The sequence below is a fragment of the Aulonocara sp. 'chitande type north' Nkhata Bay genome, linkage group LG18 (assembly GCF_057382095.1).
Source record: "Aulonocara sp. 'chitande type north' Nkhata Bay isolate Kocher_YH1m ecotype deep benthic linkage group LG18, A_spYH_male_GT1.1, whole genome shotgun sequence".
Classification (NCBI taxonomy): Eukaryota; Metazoa; Chordata; class Actinopteri; order Cichliformes; family Cichlidae; genus Aulonocara; species Aulonocara sp. 'chitande type north' Nkhata Bay.
In genome coordinates, this window is record NC_141361.1 from 1579234 (window position 1) to 1595147 (window position 15914).

Below are 15914 nucleotides of genomic sequence, written 5' to 3' on the forward strand. Positions count from 1 at the left end.
CTTTCTGATCAGCAGTGCAAAATATTTTCTCAGCCCCATGTCAGAAGAGCTTTGGTGCAGAGGTCAGCACCGTCACCTCACAGCAACAAAGTCCCGAGTCCAGCTTCACCTTCATGTGTGGAGTTTGTATGTTCTCAGCTTGTTTGTTTGGATTCTCTCTGGGTGCTCCAGCTTCCTCTCACAGTCCAAAGACATGCAGTTAGTGGAATGAAGTTAATGTCAGCCCTGTCTCAGATTGGTGACCTGTCCAGCTTGGACCCTGGCTCACACTCTACGGTTGCTGGAAGCTTCAATCTTCAACGGATTGAAATTAAGAAGGAATCATTTAGAGGAGTTTAAATCATTGAATCCATGAATCTGAAAGTGTTTTTGAGTGCAAGATGCAGACTGAAAGGTCTATTTAGCAGTGCTTCTCAGAGTTTTATACTGAACTAAGCACAGACTGACTGAAGAATTATGAAACCAAGCTTCAAATCCAGGATAGAGGTTGTTTGCTGTGCCGGCAGGACGGTCCACATACACTGCTACTCTGTTGGAGGAGAGCAGTGCACATGGACCGGCTTCATTATTCTCACTGAAGAATTATGAGACCAGACTCCAAATCCAGGATACAGAGGTTCAGTGAATGTGGTGTTGAAGGTGTGGAGGTGGATCAGAGAGTCCAAGAAGATATTGTAGAAGGACAGCGTGCCGGCAGGATGGTCCACATACACTGCTACTCTGTTGGAGACAACGTCTTTGGGGATGAAGGTTTCTGTGTTATTGTGCAAGACAGAGTAAGAGTAAGAGCAGTCCAGGCTCCAGGACTGACTGTTCAGTCCAAACAAGCAGTCATCACTGTGTCCTCTCCGTTTGATTCCTTTGTAGCTCACTGCTATAGAAACATATCCACTCCACTCAACCTCCCAGTAACAAGGACCAGTCAGCCCGTCTGTGCACAGCAGCTGAGGGCGGTCAAATCTCTCTGGATGATCAGGATATGGCTGCTGTGCATTCAAACGCATCACCTCTCTGTTGCTGTCAGACAGCTGGATCCATTTGTATACTGTGTTTGGGTCGATTGTGAGTTGATAGGAATCTGATAGAGAGAACAAATAAATCCAGCTGCAGTTATTGATCGATCATCTATTCGTTGATCGGCTCTTTGATGGTGACTCCTGATATCAGAGATATGAATGAGCGACACAGTAGTTTAAAGACGGCTGGATTTGTTTCCAAGAATCATCATAAAATCAAACGTACACTTCTTCAGATCCGAGCTCACCCGTCGGACGCCATCAGGCTCCACCCTGCAGGGAGAGGAGGGGTCAAACCAGCACAGTCGTTGGCAACATGCTAACATGGACATCATCACTCATACTGTCACAGAGGGAAGACTTCATGTAGCTCTTACATCTGCATAAAACAAACAGGCTGAGTGAAGGGATCTGTTCATACCTGTTTAGAGACTCCTTTCCTGCAGACCACTGCTTCACTTCTTCAGGTGCATCTTGAATCAGAATTGCTCTTTTAAAATCAAATATTACAATTTTCACAACACCTACATGTTTTGTTTTTTTGAATGAAACAGAACAAAAGTAGGAAGTCAAAGTGTTTTTTCCTCATATATCAGTTGAGTGAAAGCAGTAAAGCCACCAAGAGACTTTGATGTGCTGACATTCGTCCTCTGCTTGTCATGGTCATTTTTAGTCTACATAAACTACTGAAGAAGATTGATGGATTCAACGCATCCATCAGAATATAAATATGTGTGCATGTTAGATAGAAAGCTCTTATATAGAAAAGGTGAATGAGGCACGTTGTGTTGAGTTAAATAAGAACCAGTCCATTTACCGTTTATTCGATCTAAGCAGCTTTGGAAGACGGCGACTGGACCTCATGAAGCTTTTTGAAGAGGTTTCTCCTTTGGTGTTTAAACTCTAGTGGGAGTTGTCCACTTAAGAGGATCATTGGCACACTATTGATCATGTGCCTCATCACAAGATCCAAGTTATAAAAAAAGGTGTGGGTCATTATCAGCAGAGCTTTTGGATGAAACTATGGTGAAACCTTGCCTCACTCTATCATGTGACCCATTGAGACGCAAGATGTGAGTAGGGGTTGAGGTGCCTGGGAAGACTCAACATAACTGGAGCACGGATGGTACAGTTGTTGACAGCTGGTGTGTCGATCAGGTGAACTTCACAAACACAATGAAACACAAACACAATGAAACACTGTGAGCCATGCACCGGCTTCCTCAGAGCCTGGACCTCATTATTGAAGCCCTGTGGGATCATGGAGGACTCTCATATGGACTGATGCCACACAGAACTGTCCACGGGGAAATTACAGTTTTTCTCAGTCGCTTTGGTGCGTTCCTCAGAACACCATTAACATTTGCACAGCAGTTAGTGCATTTCCCAAAACAATTAGTGCAAACTGCAAAACCTAGTGGATAGCCTGCAAAAGCACGTCACATGCACAGAATTGATTATCCATACCTCAAAAGCAAGTATCCATGTCAATGAAACTGTCAGTGCCATCAAAATGAAAAGTCTTGACACCATCTTTATGAACAAGATAGTCAAATGGCATTGTCATGTTTCCACTATGACAGTTTATAATTTCAGTGTTTCCCATTGCAAAAACAATTGGTGACACCTGAAAATGCTGACGACAGCACTATGGCCTACCTGTACAGCCATCTGAAATGTGCAGTGAAGTCACTGTAGATGTTATGGGAGTCTTGGGAGTAACTGAGACACTGAATACGTACGTTTCACATTTCCATTGTGTAGAAGTGTTTGTAATCCTACAGAAGTGTGCAAAAGAAAAATATGCTACAGTCACCTGTTCACTGTAGAATACATGTAAACATAAAATCACCCATTTGGTAGAGCTGTGCACTAATGTGAACAATAAACAGCACATGTAACAGTACAGTAAATCATTCTGGCACATCCAGACGTTCCTGTCTGTCTGGCCACATATTTTCATCTACATCACAACAGATGTTATCCCTCGCAATGCAGCGAGGAAAGTATCTCCTGGAGTGGCGAATCCATCCTCTGCAGGACCCTGCTGTGATGTCGTCACATGCTGCATCCATGGCTGCTAGCAGGGCCATTTGCTCATGTGGATTTCATTTGTCTTGAGTACTCTGTCAATTGTTGAAATTGGAACAGATTCAATATTGCCAAATACCGTGTAATTCTCTATGACAGCGCTTTGTATGTCTCTCAGCTTTATTGCATTGTTTGCAATGACCATTGCACAAATGGCTTCTTCTTGCTGTGGGGTAAAAAGGGGCCCTCTTCCGCCTCCGCGAGGTTGTCTTACAATCCTATGTGGTGCAGAGTGAACTTTTTGTGAAATTGCAAATACAGTACAGTAACATGTGATGTGTCTGAGATGGCACAGTACAGTACAGTGTATTACTGTTTGCATACCTGTTTTTCCTACGGAATGTTTGAATGATTGAACTGACAGTAGTTCTTCCAATATTGGGTTGCACCCTTCGACCAGCCTCCTCCATGGTGAGGCCGTGATTGACAACATGGTCCACAATTGTAGCCCTTATTTCATTAGGAATCCGCCTATATCTGCCTCTTCTCCCTCTTCCCCTTCCTCCCCGCATCTTCACCCCTCTTCCACGGTGCTGACCTTCCATTTTGTGTCACAGAAGTGTAGAAATGGTACACACTAGCTCCTGCGCAGTTTATATATGCTTGCCAATTGGGGATTCACAGGATTCATCCATAATTGACAGTGAACAAGTTGTTTGTCATTGGTTACAACTAAACTTTCACACGCCTCCTCATGAGTGACAGCTGTAATTCACCCGAGATCAATTGTTCAATTTCGGAGACATTTCCAGGAACAATGATACAGGAAGGTATAGGATTTGCTTGACAGATGGCCAATATTTGGCATGTGATAACTAGTTCAACAATTTTGTGTGTGATGACTCAAGCAATGGATGTATGACTATTAGTTTTATTGGGAACGACTATTCAGCATCCATAGGTATGATTACTTTTGACTGACATGACATAAGCAAATGGAAATGTCAGAAAGCAGCAGGGAAATGTATGGAAGCAACTGATTCATGTCCAAAATCATTTGCAGTTTGTTCAGAGAGAGGAGAAATTGCTACTATGATGTGCACAAATGACTGAGTGTTGTGGAGGTTGAACTAATAGTTATGAGAATTTCAATTCTGATCTGAGAAACGCACCAAAGCGACTGAGAAAAACTGTAATGTTGTGGGATGCTTTTCTGTTTTGTTCATCATCATCATCATCATTGCTCTTTAGTTCCATCAGTCGCTCATTGATGTGAATAAACCAGACTGAACATTTCATGCAGTCTCGTGTGTCCTGTCATCCCAAAACAACACAATATCTTAAAGTCACATCAAAAACCTGTAACACTAACTTTGAAACACGTAGAAGCGCTTTGTCAGAGTGTCTCTCTCTTTGGTTGGCATCTGCTCAGATGGGAATTCTTCAAAGCTTTGCATGACCTGTTGGTTAGACTGCACTTAACATGATTCCACACACAGATAGATAGATAGATAGATAGATAGATAGATAGATAGATAGATAGATAGATAGATAGATAGATAGATAGATAGATAGATAGATAGATAGATAGATAGATAGATAGATAGATAGATAGATAGATAGATAGATAGATAGATAGATAGATAGATAGATAGATAGATAGATAGATGTCGTATGTATTTGTGTATTCCATATATTCCACTTGCCAAACTTACCGTTCTGAATATTTCCTCAATGTCATCTCTAAGGCAGTGCTTTTTGACAGCCTCACAGATGTGTTGGATGAAGGCAGAACCGTATGTTTCATGAGTGTATGAACCTGTGTCTGCAAGCAAACAGAACCAGATCATATCTGTAGTTAGGCGGTGTTTGATTGTTCTAAATGTTACTTATTGGAGGGTGGTGCACTTACAAGTGGTGCTGGAATGAAAAATGATGAAATCCTTTTCATTGTGTGTCCGAGGACCTTTGACAGAGTTCACTGACAGAGATTCGATGTCGTCTGTGGGCACAAATTGTGTCCTATCAAGTAAATCCACCGATTCCTCCCCCACTGAAACAAACACACAGACTTACTGAAACGTGTCGATCTTTTACCTTTTCAAATGAACAAATATTAACAGTAAATTCATTGAAGATTCATTCATGCTGTTTGTTGGGTGTGTGAGGACAGATGAGAATCACCTCCTCTGCAGGCGTAAATAATGACGATCTTTGGTTTGTCCTTCAGTGCAGGACAGTTCTTTGAGTTTAAGTGCTGAAAGATTTGGTCAATTTCAAACTCCTCAGTTCCCGTGCCTCCATAACACACCAAAGTCACAAACACACTGTCTGTGAGGGCCAGTTTTGGGTGTTCAGAAAATTCTTTCAGAGGTTTATCGATCATCTGTGAGAAGAAATCCGTCACTGGATCATTTAACCAGTTTGTAAAACTGGGTGCAAGTGAAGAAACCTTTTCTGCTTTTAAAAGTTACCTTTGCAGTGATGTCCCCACATCTCACTACCTCATATCCAAGAGTTTGAAGTAGACTTTGCATGACTTTCTCATCTTTCGCAGCTCTACATTTGTATAAACTTGTATTAAACGTTTCAATGTTGATCAGCAGGGCGATGCGATTTGACTGTGATTGTTGAGTCACTGGGTAAATCTGAGAGACCAAACAGAAACTCTTCAGATTATTTTAACACAAGCTGATTTTTTTATGCAGTCATTTGCAGTAATTATTATTATTATTGGTTTGGAAGTTACTACAAGAGGCTAAGATCAAACAATCAACATATCTCATATGAATCATACAGTAACATACTTTTTTACCCTGACTGTCTGTCCACGTCTCCATCTCTGACCTAGAAAGAAATCAGAGGACATGTTGAGCTGGAGGGACAGAATGTGTCACATCACATCAGCTCTTGGGATTTTCACTGTGCATCACATCATCTCTGCTTCTTGTGGATTATTCAGGACTGATTTTTAAAAATATTAATGAGAAAATGTATTGCTGATACTGATTAATAGATAATAAGACTTGAGCCTAATAAACCTGAAGACTATTGAATGTAGACACACGGGATCCTAATCAGGCATCAAAGTGAGATTTGGCAGGTGGGGAAACTCTAAGCCCAGGTGCAGTGGGGCAGCGTGGGCGACTTGGAAATGAGACCCTGTACTGGAAGCTCCACTCAGGTTTTCTTTGTATCCAGGTTGTGATCAGCTGAAGCTGCTCTTTGTGGATTTAGCCGACCAAATTCAGATGTTACATATTTCCAGCTTCCAGCCACTACGAAAACCCAAAAAACCTAGAATTTGGTGAATTAACTCAAACAGCACCTTACAGTTAAACAATGTCTGATTAAATGTATGCAAACAGCTCAGCTACTCTTCACCAGTCCAAGTTTACCCCTCTCAGCTTTACCACAGTACTGCAAACTTAACACTTTCACTGACATAAAATCTGAATAATGTCATTTCTGTCCCAAGATGTTTCACAATAAGAACACAAAATAATCATGTTCCTCTCATGTCTTCTTTCTTTGCAACATCCTCCATCTCTGATGTGACAGATGAAAGAAAAACCTTCTTCAACGTAAAACAGAAACAACATCTGCTGCTGCTGCTAAGACAAATGAGAAATGAAGAATCAGAGACTTACAGCAGAGATGCTGAGTCCTGGTTGTCCTCTGATTAAAGAGCTCAGACTGCTCAGAAAAGAAGGACTCAACTGTACCTGCACTGGAAACACCTGCTGACTGACTGACTGACTGGATGCTCTTTTATACTGAGCTGGAATCTAGTTAGAATTGTTCTTCTTCATGATAACGTGAAGGCTGAGTTCTTTGGACCAAACTGGTTTTGCTTTGGCTGTTTGGGAGGTTTCCAGTTTCCTGAAAAGAAACTCACCGAACTGGTTTCACAATATGCCAGAACAAACACAGGAATGAGGCTCGCTTTCCTTTACACAGGTGATACGTTTGCTTCTTCACCGATTAACTCATGGACATGTTTAGAGATAATTCAGGAACTACTTGATGTAATGTTCCTCCACGAATCTCCACCTTATCATGGTGGAGGGATATGGTGCCAAATGATACCAGGAGCTCTGTTTTCAATGGTAATTTGCCCCTGGCAGGGTCCCTATATGCACACTGGTCCTGAGAGAGGGGTAAGACTAAGAATGAATCAGAAGACATCCATGCTGCATTGACCAGTGGACCATGTCTGGGTACGTGGGATGGGGTTTCTGAGGCTCTAAGCTGGACCAGGCCCAGGGGAGGGGCTCCACAGAGAGTGTGGGTTAGGTGGCAGCCAAAGTTGGAGGCCCTGGCGATAACCAGGGTGGATACATCTGTTTCCCCCAGCTTGATGCCTTTATGTTGGGATTTTTGCTGGTGGACAGGAGAGTTGCATCCCTGGAACGGGTTCTGGCTATTTGCACTTTTACACCAAACCTGGGCTTGTGTTTGGTTGTTGGATGGAAGCTTTGTGCTTTTTACAGTGTAGCTAACATTAGTTGGAAGGAACACTGAAATACTGGAAGAGGTCACAGTTTCAGGCTGTTTGTGTCCTGCTTCACTGTCTTCATGGGACTGCCAGGGTCAAAGTTTGAACTAATAGATCGTTTTCTTTTTGACTCCCAGCAGAAGAATGAGGCCGCTCAGCAATGCTGCGTCAAACCTGGCCTGCAGGTAAATGTTGCATTAGGACAGATAATAAGTGTAGATCAGATGATTTCCTGAAGAAGCAGCGTCAGGGGAAAACCCTTCATTAAAAATCCAAAACTTCCTCATGATCAGTGTGTTAGACTCAGGACATAAACCAGACCAAGAGTTAGCTTTCAAGCAGCACCAGTTTGAGCCGCCAAATTTCAACTAACACAAATGTTTGTTTGTCAAAAGATTATGAATTTAAAAGAAAGAAGACCAACTGTTAATTTCTGCTGCTTGTATCAAGCTCAGGAGCTAAAAATGCAGGACCTGGTTCTGCTCGCAGGCTCCGGGTCATCTCTGATTTCCTCCATCAGGTTCATTGACCATGTACCAGTCACATTATATTGACCACATCTAACTGAGCTGTGTGAATGCCTTAAATATTCTTGTACAAAACAATAAGGTGAGAAAATCTCGTCCCCACTGTTCCAGCATGTCTTTAGTTCAAATCTCACAGGTTGTCACATTCACAGCTTCTCCTGTTTTTCTTCTCTTTACTATTTCCTCATGTTTCTGATGCTTCCCCGTCTACCTAATCCTCTTCATTTCTAGTGCTTTCCTTGTCCCCACTTCTTGATAAATTGGATGTTTACTCTGTGCTTGTTTTGCCTTGTTGGTTTCACACATATACAGTAATGCTGTCAGGTTTCCTCCACGTGTTTTCTTCTTGGTTTACAGCAGCTATGTCGAGTCTGTCTTTGCTGGTTCATCAGATTTAAAGTTTGCTATTGTGGAATCCTGCGTCCAAAGTCATACTTTTGTCTTTTATAATCTCTGTAAGATTATAAAATCTAAAGAGGATGTGATGTTGAAATGTTGCTGCAGTTCCTGTGAAAGAAAATATGTGAACTCATGAACTCTGCTGACTGGAAACTCTCCCTGCTGCTGCAGAAATGTGTGAGCGGTCCTCAGTGTTTAGATCAGAGGGAGCCTGGTGGTGGAGCAGGACTGCTGAAGAACTCAGTGGAAGGACCCACAGACTCTGGTCCTGATGAAATGTGTGGGGGGGAGGAGGGCTGCATCCATCTGACACTGAAATGAAAACTAAGAACAGCAGAGAGGGGGAGACTTTGAGAAATGAGAGCAGGACATTGATGTTTTCACCAAATCTGAAGGAGAGCATCATCATCTGATGTGATGAGTTCAGAGAATAAATGGAACAAGCATGAGATGGTCTTCCTGGTTGGACTTTTAGCTTCATGTGAGAGATTTTACCTTAAAGAGATAAACCTCTGTTACTCTGTTTATTTTGCTTCTGCTGCATTTCTGCATGTCCTCATCCACTAAATATAAAATAGTGTAAATGAGCAGCTTTTGATGTTTGACAGTTTTTATTGTGTCTGAACGTTCCTGCAGTTGGTTTGTGGTTGATGTGGATTTGCTGCTCATGTGAATCCTCCCACAGTGTTTCATTAGCAGCTGTAACCACAGTGACTCTGATAAAACAGGAATTAGCAGAATCCATCTGATATGAAGCTGTGCTTTGAATACCACTTCCCTCCTCTTTGAAGAGTAGTCAGATATCTGTGTTCAGGTTTTTGTACAGCCTCTTCTACACTTTGTATCACTGTGTTTGTAGAGCACAGTAGTAGAGAGCTGTGTCTGCCAGGGTTAGGGCTGCTATGGTCAGATTAGTTGATCGATCTGATGTTTCTGATTCATATCGTTTATCAAGAATATATTCATATGTGCCCCCCTTTCCTCTTTTCCAGAGTATAAACTGAGGAGCCTGAAGGTCAGAATCATGTCTGTACCAGTGAAGGTCAGCAACACCTGCATCTGTCTCATAGTCACATGTGAATGTGACAGATTCTCCTTCTGTTTTAGTGACTTCAGGTTGTTGAGGAGTGATTGAGTCTCCAGCTGTTAGTCCTGGAAAAAGAAAAAAGAAAAGTAGTGAAATGCAGTCTGTATATCTGCTTAATGCAGCAGCTTCAACTAAACTTTAATCCCTGTTCTTAAACTCACCTATAATGTGAGATAGAAGCAAAAAGAGGTGCAGCAACATGTCTTTGGAGTTATTAAAGCCAGACAGACAGCACATGAACAATGTTCTTCCACTGCAGCACAATGACCAACAAATAATGTCATTGGATGAGCACAGCTTCAGTGGGCGGGGCCAGTTTAATAGCTCAACCAATCAAACAGTTCTGTGCTTCCACAGCAGCTCTGTCTCTGTCTCTGATCTTTACTGCTTCATTTCTCTGTTGTCTTTGTCATCAGTCCAATGACACAAGAATCAGAGGTTTAACAGTGTGTGGCTCCCTCTAGTGGATGTTGTGGAGTATTCTGTTGTCTTTGCTCCAAAGGTTTTTGTACAGAGTTTTGCTGTTTCCTGTCACTGTGGGCCTCACAGTACAGTAGTACACAGCAGAGTCAGACACTGCAGCAGAGGAGATCTGAAGAGTCATCAGTGTTTTGTCTCCACTCACATTAAAAGTTATTCCAGGGACTGGATCTGATATTTTCTCTCCTGTTCCAAAGTGAGAGATCAGGAACTCTGGTGGTTTTCCAGGATATTGTCGATACCAGAAGAAATAATCATTCCCATCAGCAGCTTTGGAGTATCTATAGGACAGAGTAGCAGTGCTGCCTTCTACACTGAACACTTCTTTGTTGGTTGGAGTGAGATCTTCACAGCTGACACCTAAAGGAACAGAAACATGTTTTATTCTTTTATAAATCATCACAATTCAAATGTGTTTCTTTAAACACACAGATTGTAACGTACCTGTTAGAATGGTGAGAATCAGTAAAGAAAGTGCAAAATAGTCCAAAGACAACATGTTGAATGAAGGTAAAGTTTATGGTTTGTGTTGAACTCTGTTGAATGTGGAGGTTTCTCTCTCTTCTAGTTCAGTAACAGCTCAGCTCCTCCCTGAATCTCTCCTCCTCCTCTCTGATCTGGATTTGAACTTCTCTCACTTCCTCCTGCTTTACACACTAGTAGCAGCATCTTCACTTTCAGGTGGGAGCTCATGTTTCAGCTCTGTGCTGCTTCAGTCCACAGATGATTCATGCTGTAAATACTTTGTCCACACTTTTTTATACTTATCCTACATCTCTGCTAGTTTAAAAACTCATTTGTTAAATGTTCAGTTTCTATGCCATATGTTAAAACAAGATCTAGTGTGATTAAAGTGGTGGGTGGGTTTTGAGAGAAGCCAATTGAGTCTAACAACAGATTAAATGCCATGTTCAGGCTGTCATTTTTAGCATCTACATGGATGTTAAAATCACCCACAATAATTATTTTATCTGAGCTCAGCACTAAATCAGATAAAAAGTCTGAGAAATCAGAGAGAAACTCTGTGTAAGGCCCAGGTGGACGATAGATGATATTAAATAAAACTGGTGTGCAGCCGTCTGATTCCGCTGGGGGCTCAGGAGAGCCACTCCACTCTCAACTGCAAACTCAAACACCATCTCAACCAACCATGGCTGCCATGCCACCACTAGCTGAACTGGCAACTGCCACGCTGCCATCTGGTCAAGCTGTATCTCCACCAGTGGTCAGCACGCTGTCCGGTCCTGCGCCATCTCTGCCAGAGGTCAGCGGGCCCTCCTGTCTCGTCTCGTCATGCCTCGTCTGCACTGTTAAAAAAAACATCTTAAAAATATGTAAGAAAACGATCTATTAGTTCAAACTTTGACACTGGCAGTCCCATGAAGACAGTGAAGCAGGACACAAACAGCCTGAAACTGTGACCTCTTCCAGTATTTCAGTGTTCCTTCCAACTAATGTTAGCTACACTGTAAAAAGCACAATATTCTGGCAGCTGGGGCGCCAAAATACCACCGTAAAATAACAGAAAATAACTTCCTCATAAAAATACGGTTATTTCCAGTAATGACAATACAGTTTGTTGCGCTAATTTCACATGGGGTTCTGCCTTTTCCAAGTGCTTTTAGACATTAAATTAGGAACTTTTTAACGTGATCAAACAATGAAATTACCTATAAACAAGGTCAATGAATGTGGCAATATGAATCATAATATGTAAATGTTCAGAAATATACAGTTAACAGTTGGTTTAAAAAATAATGCATCGCATGCCCTGGGACAGACTGACAGAGGCGAGGCTGCCATATTGCACCATTGGCCCCTCTGGCCATCACCAGTAGGTGAAGAGTCTTGACCACGGACACAATACCGAAGCTCGAATCGGCAACTTTCTGATCACAAGGCGAACTGCCAACTCTTGAGCCACGATCGCCCTAAATAGCAACAATTATAATACTTATGTGATGTAACACAAGCTTATAGGAATCATGTTATATACTTTTCCATAGCATCACATTTGAATTCAACAGTTCAATCTTTCAAATAACGGACAGATATTTGTGAAATCCTGATACATTTGTGAATGTATTTTAACAATCTAAATATGCATATGTACAGACAGATACATTTAATAATCATGAAAATTATGTTTTATTGCATTACAGTGATTTAATGTTAATTTACATTTGAAATGTGAAATCAGTCTATTTACGTAACTTTAGTGATATTTTAGAAGAACAGAACAAAACTGTGAAATGCAGTACAATACTTTTATATTAGGATGTTTTCCTACAGTGCAGCCATACCCGCGACCTTGTGGTTGTTAGTTCACGTTCATTGGCCGATGCTTAGCGTCATGTTATTATGTGTCCCAACATCCAATGGCATGTCACATTGTTGTCATGGCCACACCCTCACCCCAGGTGCAGAGGCCTATTTCTGTTCAGGAATGTTGGGAATACTTTGAGATTTATATTAATTGCAATTCCTGCCTCTACATTTCTTTTTCTAAATATATAATTAGCACAGCGTGGCCGTGCAATGTTTTTTTTTAAGTTTTTATTCCTATTAATTATATTTTCACTTGTTACCTCTGAATTATTGAATCAGACCTAGATGACATGAAATTTTCAGCACAATTATAATTCAAATACTGTTTAATTATTGATTATACTCATTGATTTTCGATCATTTTATATATTTTTCCATAGTATTACATTTGGATTTAACAGATCATTCTCTCACATAACAGAGAAATATTTGTGAAGTTATGATACATTTCTGGATGTATTTTTACAATCTAAACATGCATATGTACTAAAAATATATTTTAAAAAAGTAAATTGTGTTTTACTATATTTACAGTGATGTTATGTTATTTTACCTTTGACATGTAAAATCACAGTCTGCTTATGTAAATTTAATGATATTCTAGAAAGACAAAACTGTAAAATATACAGTGAGATACTTTGACGTTACTATTTTTTGGAACAGTGTGGTCCCGGAATTCCAGCCATCTGCCAAGCTGCCTGTGAGCCTTCAGGCACGTCCATGTCCAGCACGGCCTCACATTCACCCACTGAACCACACCAACACTCGCCACTTTTAATCTCAATCAACTGAATTTAGAAATACCCATCTGGCTAACATAATTTTAATTTATTTTAATTTCTTTATTCCCAAATTGTTATTGAAAATGTAGAAGTTAAATATTGGTGATTGTGGACCATTCCATGAATCCAGATCAATACTTCTGGACACAAATATACTTACATACCTTCAAAAGTACTAAAAGCCCCATCTTACGACTCATATAATACAAAAACTCTCCACAGACGACACTATACAGGACAGACAAATGGTTCTTGTAGACTCAAACATGCACCCACTGCAAAGGCAATACCATTGAGAACTATATCCATGCTTTTTGTTCTTGAATGCCTGTCCACAGCTTCTGGCAGAGGATATGTGAAGATCTATACAAATGGTTTAGTCGCTGTATCCCAACCTCACCCAAACTGTGTACTTAAATGAACTAGAGATGGAATTCAGGTCAATTCATTTTTTTATACAGCACATTGTAAGGTAGACCCTACAATAATAGAGCAACTATTTCAAGTAAATACATGAAATATAGTTCTTACTGCCTAAAGCATCACAAAGAAAACAACTTTTATTGTTTTCATTTATGTATTACTGAATAGAAAAATGTACTTCTAGATCACCTCAGTTTCGATGTCTATATCCTCAAAAAAACATCAACAACTGGATGAATTTATTTGTTGCTGGTTCCCACTGATCATTTCCATTAGTTGTGGATGGTTGGCTTTGGCCGTGTCTCCCTGTGTGCCTTTCAGGTTCTGTTACAATATCAGATTAAATGAAAGGAAGAAGTCATGTGTCAATAACAGGGCTGCTTTCTCATATTGATGGAGAGCATGTCTGACAAATTTCAACAGTTTTGGCACGTTCCAGATCAACACTAGTAAAACCAAGGAGCTGGTGGTACACTTCTGCAGGCACAAACATCCTCGACTGTCTGTGAAGGTTCTCAGTCATCCAGGTCATCGTAGTCTAAGGATTCTGTCCTCAGGTGTGTGTTCTTCTCTGAGTTGTGTGGATTCAGACTGAGGAGTGTGTGTTTTTGAAGGCAAGGTGTGGAATTTCCTGCGTTGTCTTTCTTTTCCTTTAGAGTGTTGGGCCTGCTGAGCCTTGTCCACAAACTTGTAAACCTCTTCTAAAATTGGAGAGGGTAGAAGGGTTTCCAGTTCCTGCAGAGTCTGGCTAATCTTGCTCTGGAGGGATCTATAGTGAAATGGACCTGTCTTATCCTTTCACTTAGAAGCTGATTTTGTGCTCTCCGTAGAATCAAGTCCGCTCTGTATCCCCTGACAGTGGATCCAAGGCGCAGGCTCTTAGGAACAACTCTGCTTTGTCTGCATCTCAGGTTGAAACGGAGATGGTTCCTTATCCTCGACTGCAACCACTAAACATTCAAGGTTGGGACATTGAGGCTGTGGACAGCTACAGGAACCTTGATATTCATCCGAACAATAAACTGGACTGGACTCATAATCAGTGTTTCCTCTAATGTTTCATGTGTCTGAGCGAACACACAAACTCCCTGAGCGTCCCTTGGACCACTGTGAGCAACAGCAGACGTGTGCACTGTGGTCACGCCAGCCTCGATGTTTATTAAAATAATCAGATTACAGCATTTATGTTAGACTACTTTTAATTACCTGCTTTATCACTCTTACAATGAAAATTTAAAAAAAAATCTTGTTCATGACCTGTGCAGCATGTTAACACTATTGGAAGGAAAAATAACTTGAACTCCAATTTTTAAAACACAACTTTCTTTTATATATATATAAAGCTCTGACTTGTATTGTGAGCAGTGTTGGTCAAGTTACTTGAAAAAAGTAATCAGTAACTAATTACTGATTACTTCCCCAAAAAAGTAATCCTGTTACTTTACTGATGACTTATTTTCAAAAGTAATTAATTACTTAGTTACTTAGTTACTTTTTAAAAACACGATTTACAACCTGAAGAGGTGATAAAGCGATAGATCTTTCAGCCCAATTCTACTTTTTCTACATAATCCATCATACAAAATGTAATCAGATGGAAAAGTCTCTTTTTAAAACTTGTTTTATTAGTTTTAATCTTTTAACTTTATGCATCAAGCAAAAATTTAATTATATGCAACATTCTCTGACTGGAAGAAATTAGTTTAACATTTAAACGTATTTTCTGCACATTCCAGCACATAAAATAAGTGGAAGTGGAAGAATCCGCAAGTTTGTCTGTAAATTTCCCATTCCCGTCGTAGCGTACTGTCGGTGCTTGTTCGTAAAGTTTAGCGGGGGGTTCCGCTGTAAAAAGACGTTTTCTTCCCATGCAGTGAAAAACGGACACTAATGTTTTTGTCACTTTATTTTGATTTATGAAATCAAACTCAAAGTAAGGTCAGTACTTCCACGCTTTAATCGCTGCACGCTCATACTCTCTCCCGCACTCGATATATGATCCATTGTTGATCTGCACACAGCTGTTGTCACGAATGTCGCACTCGCTTACGTCACTGTCATGAGACACTCTCGCAAAAAAAATCACGGTTTTAGTAACGCAGTAACGCAGTGTGTTTATGGGAAAGTAACAGTAATCTAATTACCTGTTTTGCAATAGTAATCCCTTATATTACTCGTTACTTGAAAAAAGTAATCTGATTACTAGTAATTAGTAATCTTGCGTCATTTTTTGATTGGTCGACATGGTACATTTTTCGATCAATGGGAAAGGGCGGGGTTTTTTTGGTGTTGGTTTTGCTCACAGGCTTTCGAGCGTTTTCCTTATAAAATGCCGTTTTTACC

General features: G+C 40.6%; 1 protein-coding gene and 1 pseudogene across 2 annotated transcripts in view; both read right to left on the minus strand.

Annotated features, from left to right (window-relative positions):
* LOC147307576 (uncharacterized) overlaps window positions 1-15914 on the minus strand; it is a 293817-nt pseudogene that overhangs the window by 33373 nt on the left and 244530 nt on the right. The gene's annotated exons all lie outside the window — the stretch shown is intronic.
* On the minus strand, window positions 382-5887 carry LOC147307578 (caspase-1-like). Its single transcript, XM_086271829.1, has 9 exons — window positions 5855-5887; window positions 5522-5695; window positions 5232-5433; window positions 4960-5100; window positions 4763-4872; window positions 4420-4507; window positions 1438-1489; window positions 1243-1289; window positions 382-1078 (listed from the first exon to the last, which is right to left on the minus strand). The coding sequence occupies exons 1-9, from the start codon at window positions 5885-5887 to the stop codon at window positions 525-527; spliced, it is 1401 nt and encodes a 466-aa protein (XP_086127955.1). The 3' UTR covers window positions 382-524.